The following is an 18550-nucleotide window of genomic DNA, read 5'->3' as shown; positions in this document are numbered from 1 at the left end:
TTCTGTCTCTCACAGTGGAGGTGTGCCTATGATGAAAATTACAGACCTCTGTCATCATTTTAAGTGGGAGAACTTGCACAATCTGTGGCTGACTAAATACTTTTTTGCCGCACTGTGTATATATGTATATGTATATATATATATATATATATATATATATATATATATATATATATCCACATACACTTATACACACACACACACACACACACACACACACACACACACACACACACACACGGCACATTATTTGGCATATAATTAATAATAAAATACATTCTAAATGGGTCATAAAAGCTGCAGATGTAAGTGGTAACATATTGCGTCATTTCCATTTGTAATATTTCATCCAAGACTCAAAACTAAAACTAAATTAATCTACTTGTTTGTTTACTGCTAATATCTGGTTACTTTCTGTTGTACTCTACACTTCTTTTAAAATGTACTGAGCACTTATTTTTCTGTTGTTTGGATACTTTACCTTAAATTTTTGGTGATACTACAAATTACACTTTTGGTCATACCAATGTTCAGGATCATTAAGCGATAGCATTCTTCATCATAACTGTAATCTGACAAAAACACAGGATCTCGGTGTGAATATACAAAGTAATATTTAAATTATTTCCTTATTCCCTTTTACTACATACAACATTTATAGACAATATAGCAAAATACTGAAATACTGCAAAAACTCAAATGGACTCTTTTTTCCCCCTCTGAGTTAGTAAAAACAACAAAAACAAAACAAAACATGTTTACATTTAACAGCTCAAGCTTAGTGATGAGCAATTCTTTTTTTTCAATACTCCTACAATTTGCAGTGTAGCAAAGCATGTTTAGCTCTTTCTTGTTCTCTAGCAATAATGATACTTTTAAGAAACATACTTTGAAGCAATAGATGATATCTGTCTATTACCTGACACCTGTCACATATACAGCTGTCACATATACTGTAATATTGTACATGGTAATTGTTATATATTGTGTATATGATATAGACATAATATATTATTATATATTTGTAAATATGACATACATATGTTATATTTTACATAGCTATATTTGTCATGATCCGCCTCCCGGGTCATACATAGTTTTTGTTCTTGACTCCTTTTTGTGTGTTTTCTGATTATTTTTGGACTCTTCCGATCCCTAGTTTGTGCACTTCCTTGTTTGTTCGGTTACCATGGTTTCTTATTTGTTCCACCTGCTCTGCTTATGTCACGCATATGTGTTTTGATTGTTACTTTAGTATTTAAGCCTGCCTTCGACCTCAGTTCGTTCTTGGTTCGTTGTTTGCCTCATGGAACACTCACGTTGGTTTCTCTGCTTCGTAAATATTTGTGCTAAGTTACTCCTTAGTTTCTCGTGCGCTCGGCACGTCAGTTTGGACTCTTTGAACTTGATGCTAGTTAGCATTAGCTTCTCGTGCGTTCGGCACGCCTTTTCTTTAGTCTGTTTGTATCAGTGTTGTTTTATTTTTTTGTATTAAATCAACTCTCACCTGCAATTCCTGCCTGTCTTGGTCCTCGTGCATTCGGGGGTGACACAACACGCATCATAATGCGCTTCCAACGTGACAATATTTAGTCTATCGATACCTGCATTGTCCTTTCCACCCTTACACTTTCCATCATTGTAACGGAGTTACTGTGTGGAACAATTTCCCTTGTGATCATTAAAGTTTGTCTAAGCCTAAGTTTACTTGCCACCATTTATTAGTGATTTAGAAATCGCCCTGCGGAGGGAAATTAGCCTGCTATCAAGGACGCTTTTGTTCGCATGTCGCTATCTAATTTGCGGCACATAGCAAGAATGTGTCATCAACATGCATTATTACGATATAACAACAGTATTACAAGCTCTAGTGTTGGGCAAATTTATTTCATATATAATGTATTGTCTATATCGTGCAACCCTAATTACTACAGCAAACAATATGGCTCCTTTAGAAAAGACAATTCAACACATCAATATCACATACGTCGAATCTGCTTCAGCGTCGGCTTCAGCAGGTCCAGCCACACCTGTGTGAAGGTCAAAGTTCAGCATTTACCATCACGGTCACACAGACAGTGCTGGACTTGCGACAAACCGTTGTGTGTGTCTTACTGTCATCTTGCGTTGGTCTTGGTACTCCAGCCCAAAATAATCTCCCTCCACCAGGTTGAGATGTACGCAAATAAGGTCAAACAGCACTTTGCCAGGGGAGCGTTGCTGGAAGAGATAAAAAGAGGGAATGAGATTATATCGATCATGTGGCCTGAGGAGAAATAGAGGACCCATCATTATAGAGAGCCTAATTAGATGGTTCACAGCAGATTGAGGCTGAGAGTCTGCATGCCTTTTTTCTAATAACTTTCCCCTGACTTAACAAGCTGCTGACATCTGACCCCAGTGCCAGGTTTAGGCTTCATGTTTGGGTCTAATGAATAGCTTAGGGTGTGCATAGCAACGGTGTTCAGAAACATCCAAAACACCTCAAGGAAAGCATGTGTCTTACCAGTCCGGTGGTCTCAGCTGCACTCTGGCTAATGAGCACAGCCAAAACACACACAGATGTGAAACCAAACCTAAAATTAACCAGGGGTATTTTCCCCTGCAGGGCTTTTATTATCCGGTGTAAACCGTAAAGGTGAACACCTTGGAAGTTCAACAATTCAAACCCAGTTTGAAACACAGACTTCCACAAAAGAGTCATAGGTTCAGAGAGCATGGAGTGGAATAAACGCCACATCTTTGCTTTTACTTGGAATTTTTGTGATCTAAATTAAGGGTAGAAAGTAGTACCGCACAAAAAATAATTGTAAATAATTGTGTGTCCTGCAACACAGAGGGATAAGCCATAGAAAACGAATGTAATGAATGCAATCCCTAAAGGCTGTACCACTGATTTTTATTTTACTGATGTTTACCGGCGAGCTTGTTAGAGGAGTGATTGCATCAATTTATTACAGGGTGATCATAGTAACTAATGTTACATGGGTCATGAAAACAAACAATAACTAAGTTTGGGTTATTCATTATTGATGGGATCCGTAACTTAAAGGCCTACTGAAACCCACTACTACACGCAGTCTGATAGTTTATATATCAATGATGAAATATTAAAATTGCAACACATGCCAATACGGCCAGTTTAGTTTACTAAATTGCAATTTTAAATTTCCCACGGCGTTTCTTGTTGAAAATGTCGCGGAATGATGATGTGTGTTTGTGACGTTATTGGTTGGAGGGGACATAAAAACTCAGCACCACTTACGGCTAAAAGTTGTCTCTTTTCACCGCATAATTACACAGTAATTTGGAGGTCTGTGTTGCTAAATCTTCTTCAATTTGTTCAATTAATAATGGAGACTATAAAGAACAATGCTGTGTGTGGAAGGCGGTGTTTCTTTGTTTGTTGTGAAGCTTTAACACAGAGCGGTCAAGCGAACATGTTTCTCTACGTCAACCAGTATGTTTTTGGATGCGAAAATTGTGATATATATCTTACCGGAGATATCAGTGGATAAGGGATTTCCCAGAATTATCCTAGTAAATGTGTCTAAAAACATCTGAATCGCTCCCAATGCAATCGCCTTTTTTTTTTTTTTTTTTTTTTTTTTTTAGTCCTTCACTCTAAATTTCGTCATCCACGAATCTTTCATCCTCGCTCAAATTAATGGGGAAATTGTCGCTTTCTCGGTCCGAATAGCTCTTGCTGCTGGAGGCTCACATTATAAACAATGTGAGGATGTGAGGAGCCCTCACACCGGCGACGTCACACACACATACTTCCGGTAAAGGCAAGGCTTTTTTATTAGCGACCAAAAGTTGCGAACTTTATCGTCGATGTTCTCTACTAAATCCTTCCAGCAAAAATATGGCAATATCGCGAAATTATCAGGTATGACACATAAAATGGACCTGCTATCCCCGTTAAATAAGAAAATCTCATTTCAATAGGCCTTTAAATTTCAATTCTCCTGGAACCGTTCAAATTTTTCAAAATCGATTCCTTGGATAAATATGGGGAAATTTATATAAATAAATAAATAATAATAAATAATATATAAATAATAATAATACATAAATATATAAATAGAAAGAAAATAATAATAAATAATTCAATACAAATGTATACTTACCTTACTAACTGTGTGACAAAAAAGGTATAATGTCGGTTATACAGAATATTTCAACCCATTATTTATTTAATCAAAAATGATAAAGTTAAATGATTTGGTGCATTTGCAAGAAGCTAAAGTTATACACAAACACACAACCTTCAACCCAATAATGCACAATTCTTCTCATTAAAGACTAGTGACATAACTTTAGGAGTGAAATTGTATTAAAACCTTTTTATGCATGTACAACACTTAAAACCTATAGTATACCAGCATCTGGAATTAAATTATGGAATGGATTAAGCAAAGAAGTTAAACAATATACTAATATGATTCAGTTGAATTCAAGAAAATGTACAAGGTAGATCGCATAAGAAAAGGAACCAACTGTAGGCTGAGAAAGGAGCAAACAGGGTACAGAACGGGCAGAGGAACAACAGAGCAAGTCTTCATACTGCAAAACATAATTGAACAGGTTAACGAGTGGCAAACAACACTATTCATGAATTTCGTAGATTTCAAAAAGTCTTTACACTCCATTCACCACGAAAGCCTGTGGATGATGATGAAGAAATATGGAATTCCAGAGAAGATTGTGAGAATGTTGAAAACATTTTACGAAAACTTCCAGTGCTCAGTAGAAGACCAAGGAGAAACATGTGAGTGGTTCAACATTAAAACCGGTGTCAAACAAGGATGTAATATCTCCGGATTCCTGTTCTTGATCGTGATGGATTGGATCATGCAAAGAACAGTTAAAGAGGGACAGAATGGGAATTCCCTGGAAGTAAACATCAAAACTCGACGACCTTGACTTTGCAGATAACGTAGCATTACTGTCCTCCACAAAACAGCACATGCAGAGTAAAACAACATGGATGGACAAAGAAGCTGGGCGAGTAGGACTCACAATCAATACACAAAAGACTAAGTGGGGAAAATTCCAAACGGTTCGTTTGGAGAAAGATTGTTTTATAAATGTCTCCAACATTTTCAGGACTTATGTAGATCCCAAAGACAAAAAAACAGCTACCGATAGGTAAGAAAAGTAGGTTTTTGCATAATAAATCCTTTTTAAAAGATTTGGGATCGAGAATTGTCGAAAACTACAATCGAAATTAGAAATCAGAACTAAAATCGTCCAAATTCAAAGGATACCAGTCCTAACAATAATAGGTCTAAAAGAAAAGTAATGATTCACAGTTTTTCAGAAACGTGCAGTCAAAGTACGTAAATAGGTTTCACTTCTGTCTGATGGTTAAGAATGTTGAGATGTTACTTCAGTTACTGAAAATCAAAGATCCTAAGAGTGAGCAAAAGAAAGAAAAAGAAAAGTGCCGGAGGCAAAAATCCAAGGCCGTCACCATCTGGCTGCCGTGTGCCTGCAGCCATCTGCTTCTGTGTGGTCAGCCTGAGCGGACAAACACACCCACATCCATGGACAGACAGGCGCACACACAGCATCCAAAAATAATACAGAGCACCACCATTCTGCTGAATCAGCTGGCGAAAATGAAACATCCAAATCTGATGGCATCCTGTGTGTGTTTGTGATCAGCAGAACGGGATTGGGACTGACAGACAGAAGCCATATAATAAAAAGATCTCTTAAGGTTGGACGAGATCCAGCTGTCAGCGGTGTAATCTTGGCTGAAAGGAGGTTAAGAGGAGACGAGAGACAACATACAGCTTAGAGGAGAAGCTGCTCCACCCTTGACTTTTATATTTTTGGCACCAAAGTTTTGTAAATGTGCTTTGTTGCATGCAAAACTAGGAAACATCCAGGATATGATGAGATGTATCCAATGATTTCTATTTCATAATCTAGTCAGTTGAAAAAAATACATTTTTATCACTACCACTGAGCAAGCTGCGGTTTTAAAAGCTAAAAACTTTGTCCGACCTGTTTAAAGGAAAACATTTATTTTTTATCTGCGGGCTGTTGATAGTTTCAGGCATGTTTCACGGAGCTATAGTGTATCACTTTGGAGTGCAGAAGGGAATACTGTTGAGTAGGGCTGGGCATATCGATAGGATCGATACTTGGTGAGTATCGGTATCGTATCGATACTGGCGTGATGGTATCGATACTTCATCAAATAAAGCGAATCACTCCGATTTAAAAAAAAAAGTGAGCGCAGTGCTCCTCACCACTCCACCCTCCTCCCTAGTGATGGGTCGCGAACGAGATTTAAAAACACTTTAAAAATTCATCTTCAACCCAAAATAAAATAAAATAAAATATATACAATTAACATGACGCTTGGTGCATTGGCGCACACGCTTCAGTATAATTCGCTCCGAGGTTCACTCGGACACACACACACACACACACACACACACACACACACACACACACACACACACACACACACACACACACACACACACACACACACACGCGTGCGTTTCCAGTGCGACTTAATGTCTTGGTTGTAAACAGTAAAGTATTTTATTGCACTAAAATACCGATAAGAATTTCTCAGTTCTTTTATTTTGTGTTCATTTTTACAACTGTTTAATAACTAGTGTTTTCTTTTTTACTTAAGTTCTTGTGTGTTGTGAGGCGACTAGCCAAGTTCAGTATTTGTTTTCACCTTATTTGCACTACTTACTTTATTGCAATTGATATTATTACTTTTTTATTTGAATTTCTCAGTTCTTTTGTTTTGTGTTCATGTTTACAACTTTGTTCAATAACTAGAGTTTTGTTATTTACCTTAAGTGTTTGTGTGTTTTGAGGCGACAAGCCAGGTTCAGTAATTGTTTGCACCTTATTTGCATTAATTTATTGCTATTGATATTACTTTTGTAAAAAAACATTTTATTTTTTGACTTAAATCGTTGTCCTGTGTTGTATTATTATCATAATCAATTAATAAAGGCAAAAGTACAAATTTGTTTTTCAAAAGTATAGATACCCCGAAGCCATCCCCAACCCCATCATCAGATGACGACACTTCCGGTATCGGTATCGATACCCAAATTTGCGATATCCCCCACCCCTACTGTTGAGGAAAGGTGGGTTTAATTGTTAAAAACAGGCTTCATGAACATATATCATGTCCCCAAATAAACACCGTCCGATTAACTTACAAACATTTTGGTGGGTCAAAGTAGGCAAATCACCGTAAGTTGGCTTCATCACTAAAAAAAGATCTTGCAAAAGACTGCTTGAAAACATTGTTACTGCTTCTGTGTAGCAGGACTTCAACTGTGTGCAGTGGGAATTGGCAAAACAAAAACTGAAATCTGCTAAACTTTCTCCAATTTTAGCTTGTCCCTTACACAAAACATTTATCAAATGAGTTAAATAAAGTTCCAAATCTGATCTACCGATGTATGACAGAAGTCAGCTCAAACCACAGTCACTTCAATTAACCCCTTCCATTTTACAGCCTGATTGCCTGCTTTTATCATACTGAATGCAAATGCTGAAACCATTCAACAGTGGAAGTCAGATGTTCCCATTTTGACTCTGAAGCTACAAAACTGTGGTCCTTATTAAGGCGGGTGGGAGTCAGGTTTCATACAAGCGGTATGTTAGAGACCTATACCATCATGGCTGGTCACATTCAGAATAGAGCGCTGAAGTAATGCGTCTAGCTGTCCATCATCCAGCAAAGTTGGAATCTCGCTGCGCGCCTGGCAACCATCAACCAAATGTCCGGGCTTAAAAGGCCAGATTTAACAGTCAAAACCTCCCCGGTCAGAGAGGGGAACACAGACCGTCTGTTTAAAACTTTTATTTTTTTGTTCAGTGGTCTCGCTGTACGATAGGATGCCGTGGAAGTGGAAATAGAACACAAAAGCTCATTTTCCGTGATAAAACAAATCACCAATAAACAACTTCTGTCTGCAGCTGGCGCTTTTTCTATTTCTGTGCAGTTTTCATGAAGTGACTCATGCGGGTTTTTCAGCAGACAAATTATAGTAATCCCGCTCATGGACTAAAGAAGGTTGTATGAAAAAAAATATGCGTCATGGTGATCTGGCAGCTTGAGGACATTCCAAAGTAACATTTTCCCCACCATCTACAGCACGTCGATACAAAACTTGACCTTGTCTGGGCCCTTTCATACAGTTTAGTGCATTGTCTGTGGAGATTCCCAGTCATCCGCATCATGGTAATCCGCCACATGTTGAATCAGGCAACTAGACTCCTGTTTGTTGACGACATTTCACTTTACATCCAAAAAGGCTTTTTCAGTTTTAAAAATATTGGTGTAGAGTAGGGATGATGTCCGTTAAAAAATCGAATCCTCTTATCGAACCGATTCCGTATCGAATGCAGCTAGGTTGTTGTGTGTGCACCTTGTGTGTTCCAAAAGCCGGAGATGTTATGTGAATGGGCCGACACGTTGTTTTTTTGGAGGAAAGGCGGACGTGACTGAGGACAGGTTTCAGCTGAGAGAGGACGCTAAAGTCACGCCCCCAGTGAGCATAGAGAATAGAATAGAATAGAATAGAAAGTAGTTTATTGATCCCTGGGGGAAATTCAGCACCACAGTTCGCTCACAATAGACAATAATAATAATAAATAATATATAACATATATTATATATATAAAATGTAATATATGAATCTTATAAATATATTCTACATTTAAGTGCAGTCAAGGAACATATGCATTATACAGTCTGATGACTGTCGGTATGGAGGACCTCCTGTGTCGTTCCGTGTTGTATTTAGGGAGTCTGAGCCTTCCACTGAACGTGCTCATTCTCTCCGCAAGGTCCGAGTGTAGTGGGTGGGAGGTGTTGTCCATAATGGCTAGGAGTTTTGCTAGACTTCTCCTCTCTGACACCACCCCACTCCCACCACGTTACTGGCCTTCTCTACCAACTTGTCCAGTCTGTTTGTGTCCCTCAGTCTTAGCCCACTGCCCCAGCAAGCCACGGCGTACAAGAGGCGCCCGCCACCTCCGACTCGTGGAACATCTACAACAGGGGTGTCTAACTCAAATACAAAGGGGGCCAAAATTTTAAACTGAACAAAGCCGCGGGCCAAGGTTGAACAAATTAACCTTTTAATAGGGACCCAAACAAGTTTTGCATTGAATATTCCCACTGGGTGTGAGTTTTCCTTGCCCTTATGTGGGCCTACCGAGGATGTCGTAGTGGTTTGTGCAGCCCTTTGAGACACTAGTGATTTAGGGCTATATAAGTAAACATTGATTGATTGATATATCTTTATAGTGAGATGCAAAATAGAGTTTCAAATAAACATAATAATAATAAAAAAATATTAATGGCATATCATATTATATATTGTAGCGTCCCAGACGTGTTAGTGCTGCAAGGGGTTCTGAGTATTTGTTCAGTTGTGTTTATGTCGTGTTACGGTGCGGATGTTCTCACAAAATGTGTTTGTCATTCTTGTTTTGTGTGGCTTCACAGTGTGGCGCATATTTGTAACAGCGTTAAAATTGTTTATTCAGCCACCCTGAGTGTGACCTGATCAAGCATGCCTTGCATCAACTTATGTGTAAAATCCGCTTATATTGTGTGACTAGGACAATGTTTGTATGTAGGAAGAGCGGACGTGATGCAAGGTTGTAGAGAAGGCTAAAGGAAGTGCCATTACAACAATATTGTTGTCCGGGTGGAAATCGGGAAAAATTTGGGAGAATGTTTCCCCCGGGAGATTTTCAGGAGGGGCACTGAACTTCGGGAGTCTCGGGAAGGTTGGCAAGTATGAGGATTAGTGGCGTTAGAGCGGCATCGCCGCTGTATAATACCAGCAGGCTAACTCTAATGTTTAATTTGATATTGCCTCAAGGGCCAAATGAAATTACACGGCGGGCCAGAGTTTGACACCCATGATCTACAACATCTTTGTACAGACGTTGAAGGATCCTAGCCTCCTGAGGAAGTAGAGGCGGTTCCGTCCCTTCTTGTAGAGGCCCTCAGCGTGTTTTGACCCATTCGCTTGTTGTCCATGTGTACACCGAGGTATTTATAATCCTCTACCATGTCCACATCCACCCCCCCTGATGGAAACAGGGGTCGCTGAAGTATTCCTCCTCCTTCCCAGGTCCACAACCAGCTCCTTGGTCTTCGTCACTTTAAGCTGGAGGTGGTTCTTTCCACACCATGTGACAAAGTCCTCCACCAGTGTCCTGTATTCCTCGTCATCACCATCCTCAATACACCCCACTATCGCAGAGTCATCAGAAAACTTCTGAAGGGGGCAGGACTCTGACTGATAGTGGAAATTGGTGGTGTAAATGGTGAAGAGGAAGGGGGAGAGGACTGTGCCCTGGGGGGCCCTGGTGTTGCTGACCAGCTTGTCAGACACAGTCCTGGGGTCGAACGTACTGTGGTCTGTCAGTCAGGTAATCTACAACCCAGGACACCAAGGGGGCCTCCACCGGCATCTTCTCCAACTTCACACCTAGTAGCCCAGGCCGTATGGTATTGAAAGCACTGGAGAAGTCAAAAAAACATGACCCTCACACTGCTCGCAGGCTTGTCCAGGTGGGCTTGGGCTCGGTTCAGCAGGTAGATGACTGCGTCCTCCACTCCCAGTCGGGGCTGGTAGGCGAATTGGATTTGGTCCAGGTGGGGCTTGACTATAGTGCTGCTATGTGCATTGTAAATAAAAAAAATTGCCGACAAACACATCACCAACATGGACGTGGTGCCGCTCACTGTCGACATCCGGGCGGGGGGGTGTCAGGACATTGTTGTAAGCAAACAGAGAGAGGAAGATATTTGGATCATTATCATCTGCTTACTACCTTGTCTTGAAGAGAGGCTAGTAGTTGTTTGCCCCTTCTCCATTGCCGCCCCTAAACTCTGGAACAACCTTCCCCTCCACATCAGGTCAGCCCGTAGCCCGAGAGTCTTGAAAACCCTTCTTAAGACCTATCTCTTCTCGCTGGCCTTTAACCTGAGCCCGCCCACTCAGTCACCATTTCTAGTCGTCCCCCCCCCCCCCCCCTTCGCTTTAGTTTTTTTCAATTTGTTACACTTTCATTATTTTACATTTTTACTTTTTATCCGAACCCTTTCACCGTATTTCTTTCGCACTATCTTGTTTAGCTTATGCATTGTTTATGTACTTTGTTTTTTGTTATTTTTTGCTCTATGCTTTTTAACCTTTAAAGCACTTTGGTCCAATTTTAAAATTGTTGTAAACGTGCTATATAAATAAAGTTGCCTTGCCCCCAAGCAGGCAAATATAGGCATTATCAAGCATGTTGTTTGGAAATACATACAAAAAAAGAAATAAAGAGGTCTCGCATACTGTAATGGCGGTTATTGTGTTCGAAAACAAAGTTTTTTGACAGCACAACCAGTCTCGAAAGTTCCTCGAATTTTTTGAAAGTCCCGCCTCGCTGGCATGTACTGAAAATAGTTCCTATGGAACATAATCTACATAGGTAGTTTTTGGTGGAAATGCATGGGTGTATTTCATATAATGAAAAAGTTCCTTCAAAAGCTCCTGCGGTGGAAAAAAGGCCTCTTGTACGCATATTTAAAGTTCTGGGAACTTTTTCCTTTTAAAATCTAGCATCTTTTTATATCTTTTACCTTTATGTAGACTGTGCTTGTGTTTAGAAAGTAGCTGAAATGAGCTTCCCCTATGAAAGACCAGCAGCCACCACTGTACTAAACCAGGCTGTGAATTTTCGGAACATTTTTACTGACAATAAAAACTGACCCATGACTGACTTTGGGTCCACCCAAGTATGAGAAAGACAAATAAACTGAAAACTTTCCAAAAAAGGAGGAAAAAACTTGACCCACCACCCCAAAGCATCCACCTGCTCTTTGTTTTTATACAAACTGTACCGGTACATTTCCATAGCAAGGAATGATTTTGTTTCCCCTTGAGTATGGTACAATACATCACTCTGTCACACAGATGCCAGCAGCCAAATAAAATATTCTCCCCATCTGGGCTCATACCTTCGTTTTTTATTAAATATGGATGCCAGTTTGGCTTTGAGATCACAAACATGAAGGGGAATATCTAAAAATGTGTGCTCCAGGACCATTCATCTGGATCCGTTGCTTGTTTTTTAGTATAGCAAAGAAAATGGGTTTGAATGCAGCAAACTGACGATTGTAAAACTCGCAGGGACTAACAGGGACGGAAACCAGATGGTTGAGACTGTTGATAAGAACCCTCGAAAGAAGAAGAAAACAAAATTATCTCAGTAGCTGCTTTTTCTTTGGTCCCCTGCTGCAAAGTTTCCTTGACAAGAACATGGCACCAGAGATTGCTCCTTTTGCTATGACTTGAAAGAAAACTATTACTTACCGCAAAGGTCGGTGCAGAGGCAATGACTGGATATAAGCTCTTAACTTAACTCCGGTCTGGCTCTATTTTATTTGTCGTTCTGTGACCTGACCATTAAATGCAGGTCAGTGTGCCACAAGTCAAGAATGCAGACGTACACCGATTTAAAGCTTCATGCAACATGACACCAGACATCATTAACGCTCTGTAACCTTGAACCTTCTTTGGCATTATGTGTGAAAAAGGGAACTCTCATTCTAGAGCAGGAAGGCCCAAAGTGGGGCCCGCGGGCCAAATTTGTCCCGTTGTGTCAATTTGCTTGGTCGACCAAAGGGTGGCTACCAAATTTAGTAAATGGGTCATACTTGTATAGTGCTTTTCTACCTTTAAAGTACTCAAAGTGCTTTGACAGTATTTCCACATTCACCCATTCACACACAGATGGCGGGAGCTGCCATGCAAGACCCTATCCACGACCCATCAGGAGCAAGGGTGAAGTGTCTTGCTCAAGGACACAACGGACATGACGAAATTAATAGAAGGTGGGGATTGAACCAGGAACCCTCAGGTTGCAGGCACGGCCACTCTCCCAACGGCGCCACGCCGTCCCCTAGTACATATTCATACTGACCTCTTTCAAGCTGCACAATCATGGGTGGCATGTCTGTAGGCCTATACTGTAAAAAAGTCACAGTAAAAACTTGGCAGCTCAGTCGCCAGAATTTTTAGTTAAAATTAACAGAAGTACTGTTATTTAATTTTTAGTAATGCAAAGTAAAAAATGGCCATAGAAAACACTAACTGGCAGCTCAGTCACCAGAATTTTGACGTAAAAGTGATACAGTTTTTCAACATACGTGTGTGTGTGTGTGTGGTATAAAAAACAGTAAATTTTTACGGGAACATTCTGGTGACTAAGCTACCGGTTTTGTACCATAAAATCTATGGATTTTTTTTACAGACCAACTAGTTGCTATCTATAGAACCTGGCTTGTCCTGACCTTATATTTATAAATGGTGGCATGAGGCTAAATTCCTGACTGGTGGTGCTGTTGCATGGTAAACTTTGCTGTATGGCCCGCAAACTATTGGCACATTTTCACTTTGGCCCTTGAAGGCAAAATGTTTGGGCACCTCTGTTCTCGAACTTTAGTTGCTGCTTTACAAATTGATCAAGGATATGCTATGAACATGCTTAGAGCATGGGTATGGACACTAGACATTGCAATTTCCCTTCCAGGAGGTAAAAAGAAAATTTAGCCAGACAGCTGGGAGAAGGTTCCTCCTTCCTGGAGTGTCCACCAATCACAGGCTCTTAGCCAGATTAGGTTAAACGGCTTAACCCTACTGGCAAGAACTCAAAGTCACTTCCTTTTATACAACCAGATGGTTGTGGACTCGCACACACTCTTGACATGGCGACCTACCTTCTTGCATCCACAGCAAGGCATTATCAAATTGGCGGCATAATGAGGATGCCTTGATACAACTGTATGACGACAGGGGCGTGTTGGTGTGCAGCTGGTGTGTGCGCACCTTATGGCTCACAGCACACTGGAGGCAGACAATTAAATTAAAGTACATGCACAACCTTGTCCCATTAAAAAAAAAGCAATTAACATCCTTTGCGGGATGTCAGCGTCTGTAATCTGCCTCCCGCAATAATGAGCCTCATAAATCTCACAACTCTCGTAGAGAGACAAAGACCCCCAGACTCGCAATAACGATGGAAGACACCATGAAGCATTCTGGAAAAAAAAAAAAAAATATATATATATATATATATATATATATATATATATATATATATATATATATATATATATATATATATATATATATATATATATACACACACACACACACACACACACACACACAGTGGGGCAAAAAAGTATTTAGTCAGCCACCGATTGTGCAAGTTCTCCCACTTAAAATGATGACAGAGGTCTGTAATTTTCATCATAGGTACACTTCAACTGGGAGAGACAGAATGTGAAAAAAAAAATCCAGGAATTGACATTGTAGGAATTTTAAAGAATTTATTTGTAAATTATGGTGTAAAATAAGTATTTGGTCAACCATTCAAAGCTCTCACTGATGGAAGGAGGTTTTGGCTCAAAATCTCACGATACATGGCCCCATTCATTCTTTCCTTAACACGGATAAAAAATCCTGTCCCCTTAGCAGACAAACAGCCCCAAAGCATGATGTTTCCACCCCCATGCTTCACAGTAGGTTTGGTGTTCTTGGGATACAACTCAGTATTCTTCTTCCTCCAAACACGACAAGTTGAGTTTACACCAAAACGTTCTATTTTGGTTTTAACTGACCACATGACATTCTCCCAATCCTCTGCTGTATCATCCATGTATCCATTTTGGTATAAACTCAACTCGTCGTGTTTGGAGGAAGAAGAATACTGAGTTGCATCCCAAGAACACCATATCTACTGTGAAGCATGGGGGTGGAAACATCATGCTTTGGGGCTGTTTTTCTGCTAAGGGGACAGGACGATTGATCCGTGTGAAGGAAAGAATGAATGGGGCCATGTATCGTGAGATTTTGAGCCAAAACCTCCTTCCATCAGTGAGAGCTTTGAATGGTTGACCGAATACTTATTTTCCACCACAATTTACAAATAAATTCTTTAAAATCCCTACAATGTGAATTCCTGGATTTGTTTTTCACATTCTGTCTCTCACAGTTGAAGTGTAACTATGATGGAAATTACAGACCTCTGTCATCATTTTAAGTGGGGGAACTTGCACAATTGGTGGCTGACTAAATACTTTTTTGCCCCACTGTGTATGTGTGTGTATATATATATATATATATATATATATTATATATAATATATATATTTTATATATATATATATATATATATATATATATATATATGCACACACACATACAGTACATACATACATCTTCTTCTTCTTACATACATACATACATACGTACACACACACATACATACATATATATGTGTTATATTTATATAGCACTTTTCTACCGTCAAGATACTCAAAGCAGTTTGACACTATTTCCACACTCACCCATTCACACACTGATGGGGGGGTGCCATGCAAGGCCCTAACCACGACACATCAGGAGCAAAGGTAAAGTGTCTTGCTCAAGGATACAACGGACACAACTTGGGTGGCGGAAGCTGGGGATCTAACCAGGAACCCTCAGGTTGCTGGCACCCTGCGGCTTATGTAACAGTGCGGATAACACAGAGGTGTCATTCAAGTAGTTGTAAGTCCATGTATCGTCCCAGATGGTGAGAAATTATTTTCCGAAGGTTGAAAAGCTACTTAGTGCTGCTTTGAGGTATGTAAATAAACAAAGTCTTTCGTAATGGTATATATCTGTCGGTTATCGTCTGGTCCGGCTCATATATGTAAAAAAAAATGTTTTTGTAAAATTTGGTGGGTGTGGATTAATAGCCCGGAAAATACACTGCAAAAAGCCAGTGTTCAAAAACGAGAAAAAAAAATACAAAAATGAGGGGTATTTTATTTGAACTAAGCAAAATTATCTGCCAATAGAACAAGAAAGTAAAATTAGCTCACTTCAATTAACCCCAAAATACCTTAAAATAAGTATATTCTCACTAAAAACAAGTGCACTTTTATTGGTAGAAAAAAAAGAGACTTTTTTGCTCAATATGTTGAAAAATATTCTTAAATTAAGTAAATGCTAGTGCCATTATCTTGACATAATGATATGCGCTCTGCATTACATTTCTTGAAACCAGCAAACTTATACCAAAAACTAATAGGACAAAAACATTTTAATTGTAATTTTGAAGAATTCATCCGAATGTGCATGAACTATTTCTGTTCAAAATTGTTAGAAATGTCACAAGTGAAATGTTTAAATATTAACTGTCAGTTTACTGTACTGTGCCAACTGTACTGCTATATGAGTATGTATTTTCTTTTGCTTCATTGAAAATAAAAGAGCAAAGTCAATTTGGCTGTCATCTGTTTTAATTATGAGACACACTTGTGTTGAAGTCATGATTTTTTTTTTTCATGCTTGAAATGAGAAATTATTACTTTAAAAAAGTAGTTTTATACTTGTGAGTGTTGATGACACAGCTTTGCAACAGTTTATATATCAAGCATGTTTTACTCAATATAGGTCATAAAATCTCAGCAACAAGCTGGAATATCTTACTGACATAATTTAGGACCAAAACACTTAAAACATAAAATCTGCTTGGTGAGAAGAATTATCTTATCAGACAGAAAATAAGCAAATATCACCCTTATATGAAATATTTAATCTTACTTAGATTTCAGTTTTTGCAGTGCACAGTATTAACCCAAATTTTTTTTTAATTATCAGTGATGAATGCTATTGACAATGTAACAATAATGAAACAATATTAAAACCACTTCCTTATTTTTTATATAATTTTTTAATGAAAACAAAGTCAATAGTACATATTAACAAAAAAACTACGATCTATTACTGATTTAAATAATTAGGTTTTTCCCTTTAAAGTCCTCCTGTGTCCAGGACATTATTCCCTGAGCTTATAAACATGAACCAAAACAACTAAAAATTATTTTGGAACAATAAAAATGTTGATCTCATCAGTCTAGTATCGATCATATACTGATGCCACCCTTGGTATCAACACAACTGCTTTATGGATCAATCCGTCCTCTTGTGTGTATACAACAACAGAAGAGCCAACAGTTGTCATCTTATCCTCTCTCTAGACTCCAATTAATCTACTTGTTGATTTCCTGTTAATAGCTGCTTACTATCTACACTTCTTAAAGTTTACTAAGCACTTAATTCTTGTGTTGTTTCAAGTTAATTCAACAGCCAGCTTTAATAGCTTAGCTATTCGCTTGCCTGGTCTTGCTTGCTCTTCCTATACGTGTAACATGTTTAGCATTGTCCTCCAGCCCTCTGGTGATAATAATACTTTTGCAAAGGGTCAAGAAAACAGCTGTTTATCTGCCCGACTGCATGACTGCCGTGTGTCTAGTTGAGTGACAAATAGTGCAATAGTTCTTAACCTGGGTTCGATTGAACCTTAGGGGTTCGGTGAGTCGGCCTCAGGGGTTCGGCGGAGGTCAAAACACACCCGACTCATCGTGTAAATACAAACTTCTCCCTATCTGCGTATGACGGATACGGCAACAGCTGACTGATTTTTGCAGGTGTGTGATTGGTTGTGGGTTTATGCACTGTGTTGGTTTTGTTGTTTGAACAAGGTGATGTTCATGCACGGTTCATTTTGTGCACCAGTAAAAAAAACACTTTACACTATAGTATGGGGAACTTTTCACCATTAATTAGTTGCTTATTAACATGCAAATTAGTAACATATTGGTTCTTAACTAGTCATTATTAAGTACTTATTTATGCCTTATTCGGCATGGCCTTATTATAACCCTAACCCTGACCCTAACCCTAACCAAATACCGTATTTCCTTGAACTGCCGCCGGGGCGCTAATAAATTTAAAACCTCTTCTCACCCCTGCGCTTACCAAAGGCATGCGGTAAAAGTAAGCATGCGCTAATTATTTTAAAACCTCTTCTCACTCTGGCACTTACCAAAGGCATACAGTAAAAATTTGACTGTGATGTAAGCTTGGACCTTAAATCCTACTGAATAGCTCTTAATCTTCTTCCCTTTATGCGATTTCAAATTACGGGTATTGAAATCAGCCTCCTCCATTTTGAAAATGATGACAGGGGAAGTGTCACTCGTGACGTCACGAGTTTGACCAGACGGTAATACTAAGCATGCGCTAATTATTTTGCGAAGCGAGTTTGAACCGGCAGTAATTCAAGGCAGGGGCATACTATATGCCCTGCGGCAATTCAAGGAAATACGGTAACTCTAAATTAGGTCTTTATTATTTAGAATATGTTCCCCTAGTGTCCAAATAACTCTAAATTAAGTATTTGTTACTTAAAATATATTCCCCGTACATATAACTTTGTCTTGAATTTGAAAAAAAAAAAAAAATAATTCCACTAAAGTCGGGTTCGGTGAATGCGTATACGAAACTGGTGGGGTTCGGTACCTCCAACAAGGTTAACAACCACTGAAATAGTGATTTGATCATGTACAGGTAGGTAGTGATTGATCATTAATAGACTGCTCCAAACTGTTGATTTCATCCATTGACTCAAAATACATTGCT

At 39.1% G+C, this 18550-nt stretch overlaps 1 protein-coding gene across 2 annotated transcripts in view; it reads right to left on the bottom strand.

Annotated features, from left to right (window-relative positions):
- Positions 1-18550, bottom strand: part of LOC133544074 (FERM, ARHGEF and pleckstrin domain-containing protein 1-like) — a 96753-nt gene that overhangs the window by 53642 nt on the left and 24561 nt on the right. For both annotated transcript variants that reach the window (XM_061889117.1, XM_061889116.1), the window contains exons 3-4: positions 2116-2220; positions 1988-2030 (exon numbers count right to left, since the gene is read on the bottom strand). In XM_061889117.1, coding sequence (XP_061745101.1) covers positions 1988-2030; positions 2116-2220 — 148 coding nt within the window. The remainder of the gene's footprint in view (positions 1-1987; positions 2031-2115; positions 2221-18550) is intronic.

Source organism: Nerophis ophidion, linkage group LG27, assembly GCF_033978795.1.
Source record: "Nerophis ophidion isolate RoL-2023_Sa linkage group LG27, RoL_Noph_v1.0, whole genome shotgun sequence".
Classification (NCBI taxonomy): domain Eukaryota; kingdom Metazoa; phylum Chordata; class Actinopteri; order Syngnathiformes; family Syngnathidae; genus Nerophis; species Nerophis ophidion.
Note: the sequence above shows the minus strand (reverse complement) of the source record. Positions and strands in the feature narration are given on the sequence as shown.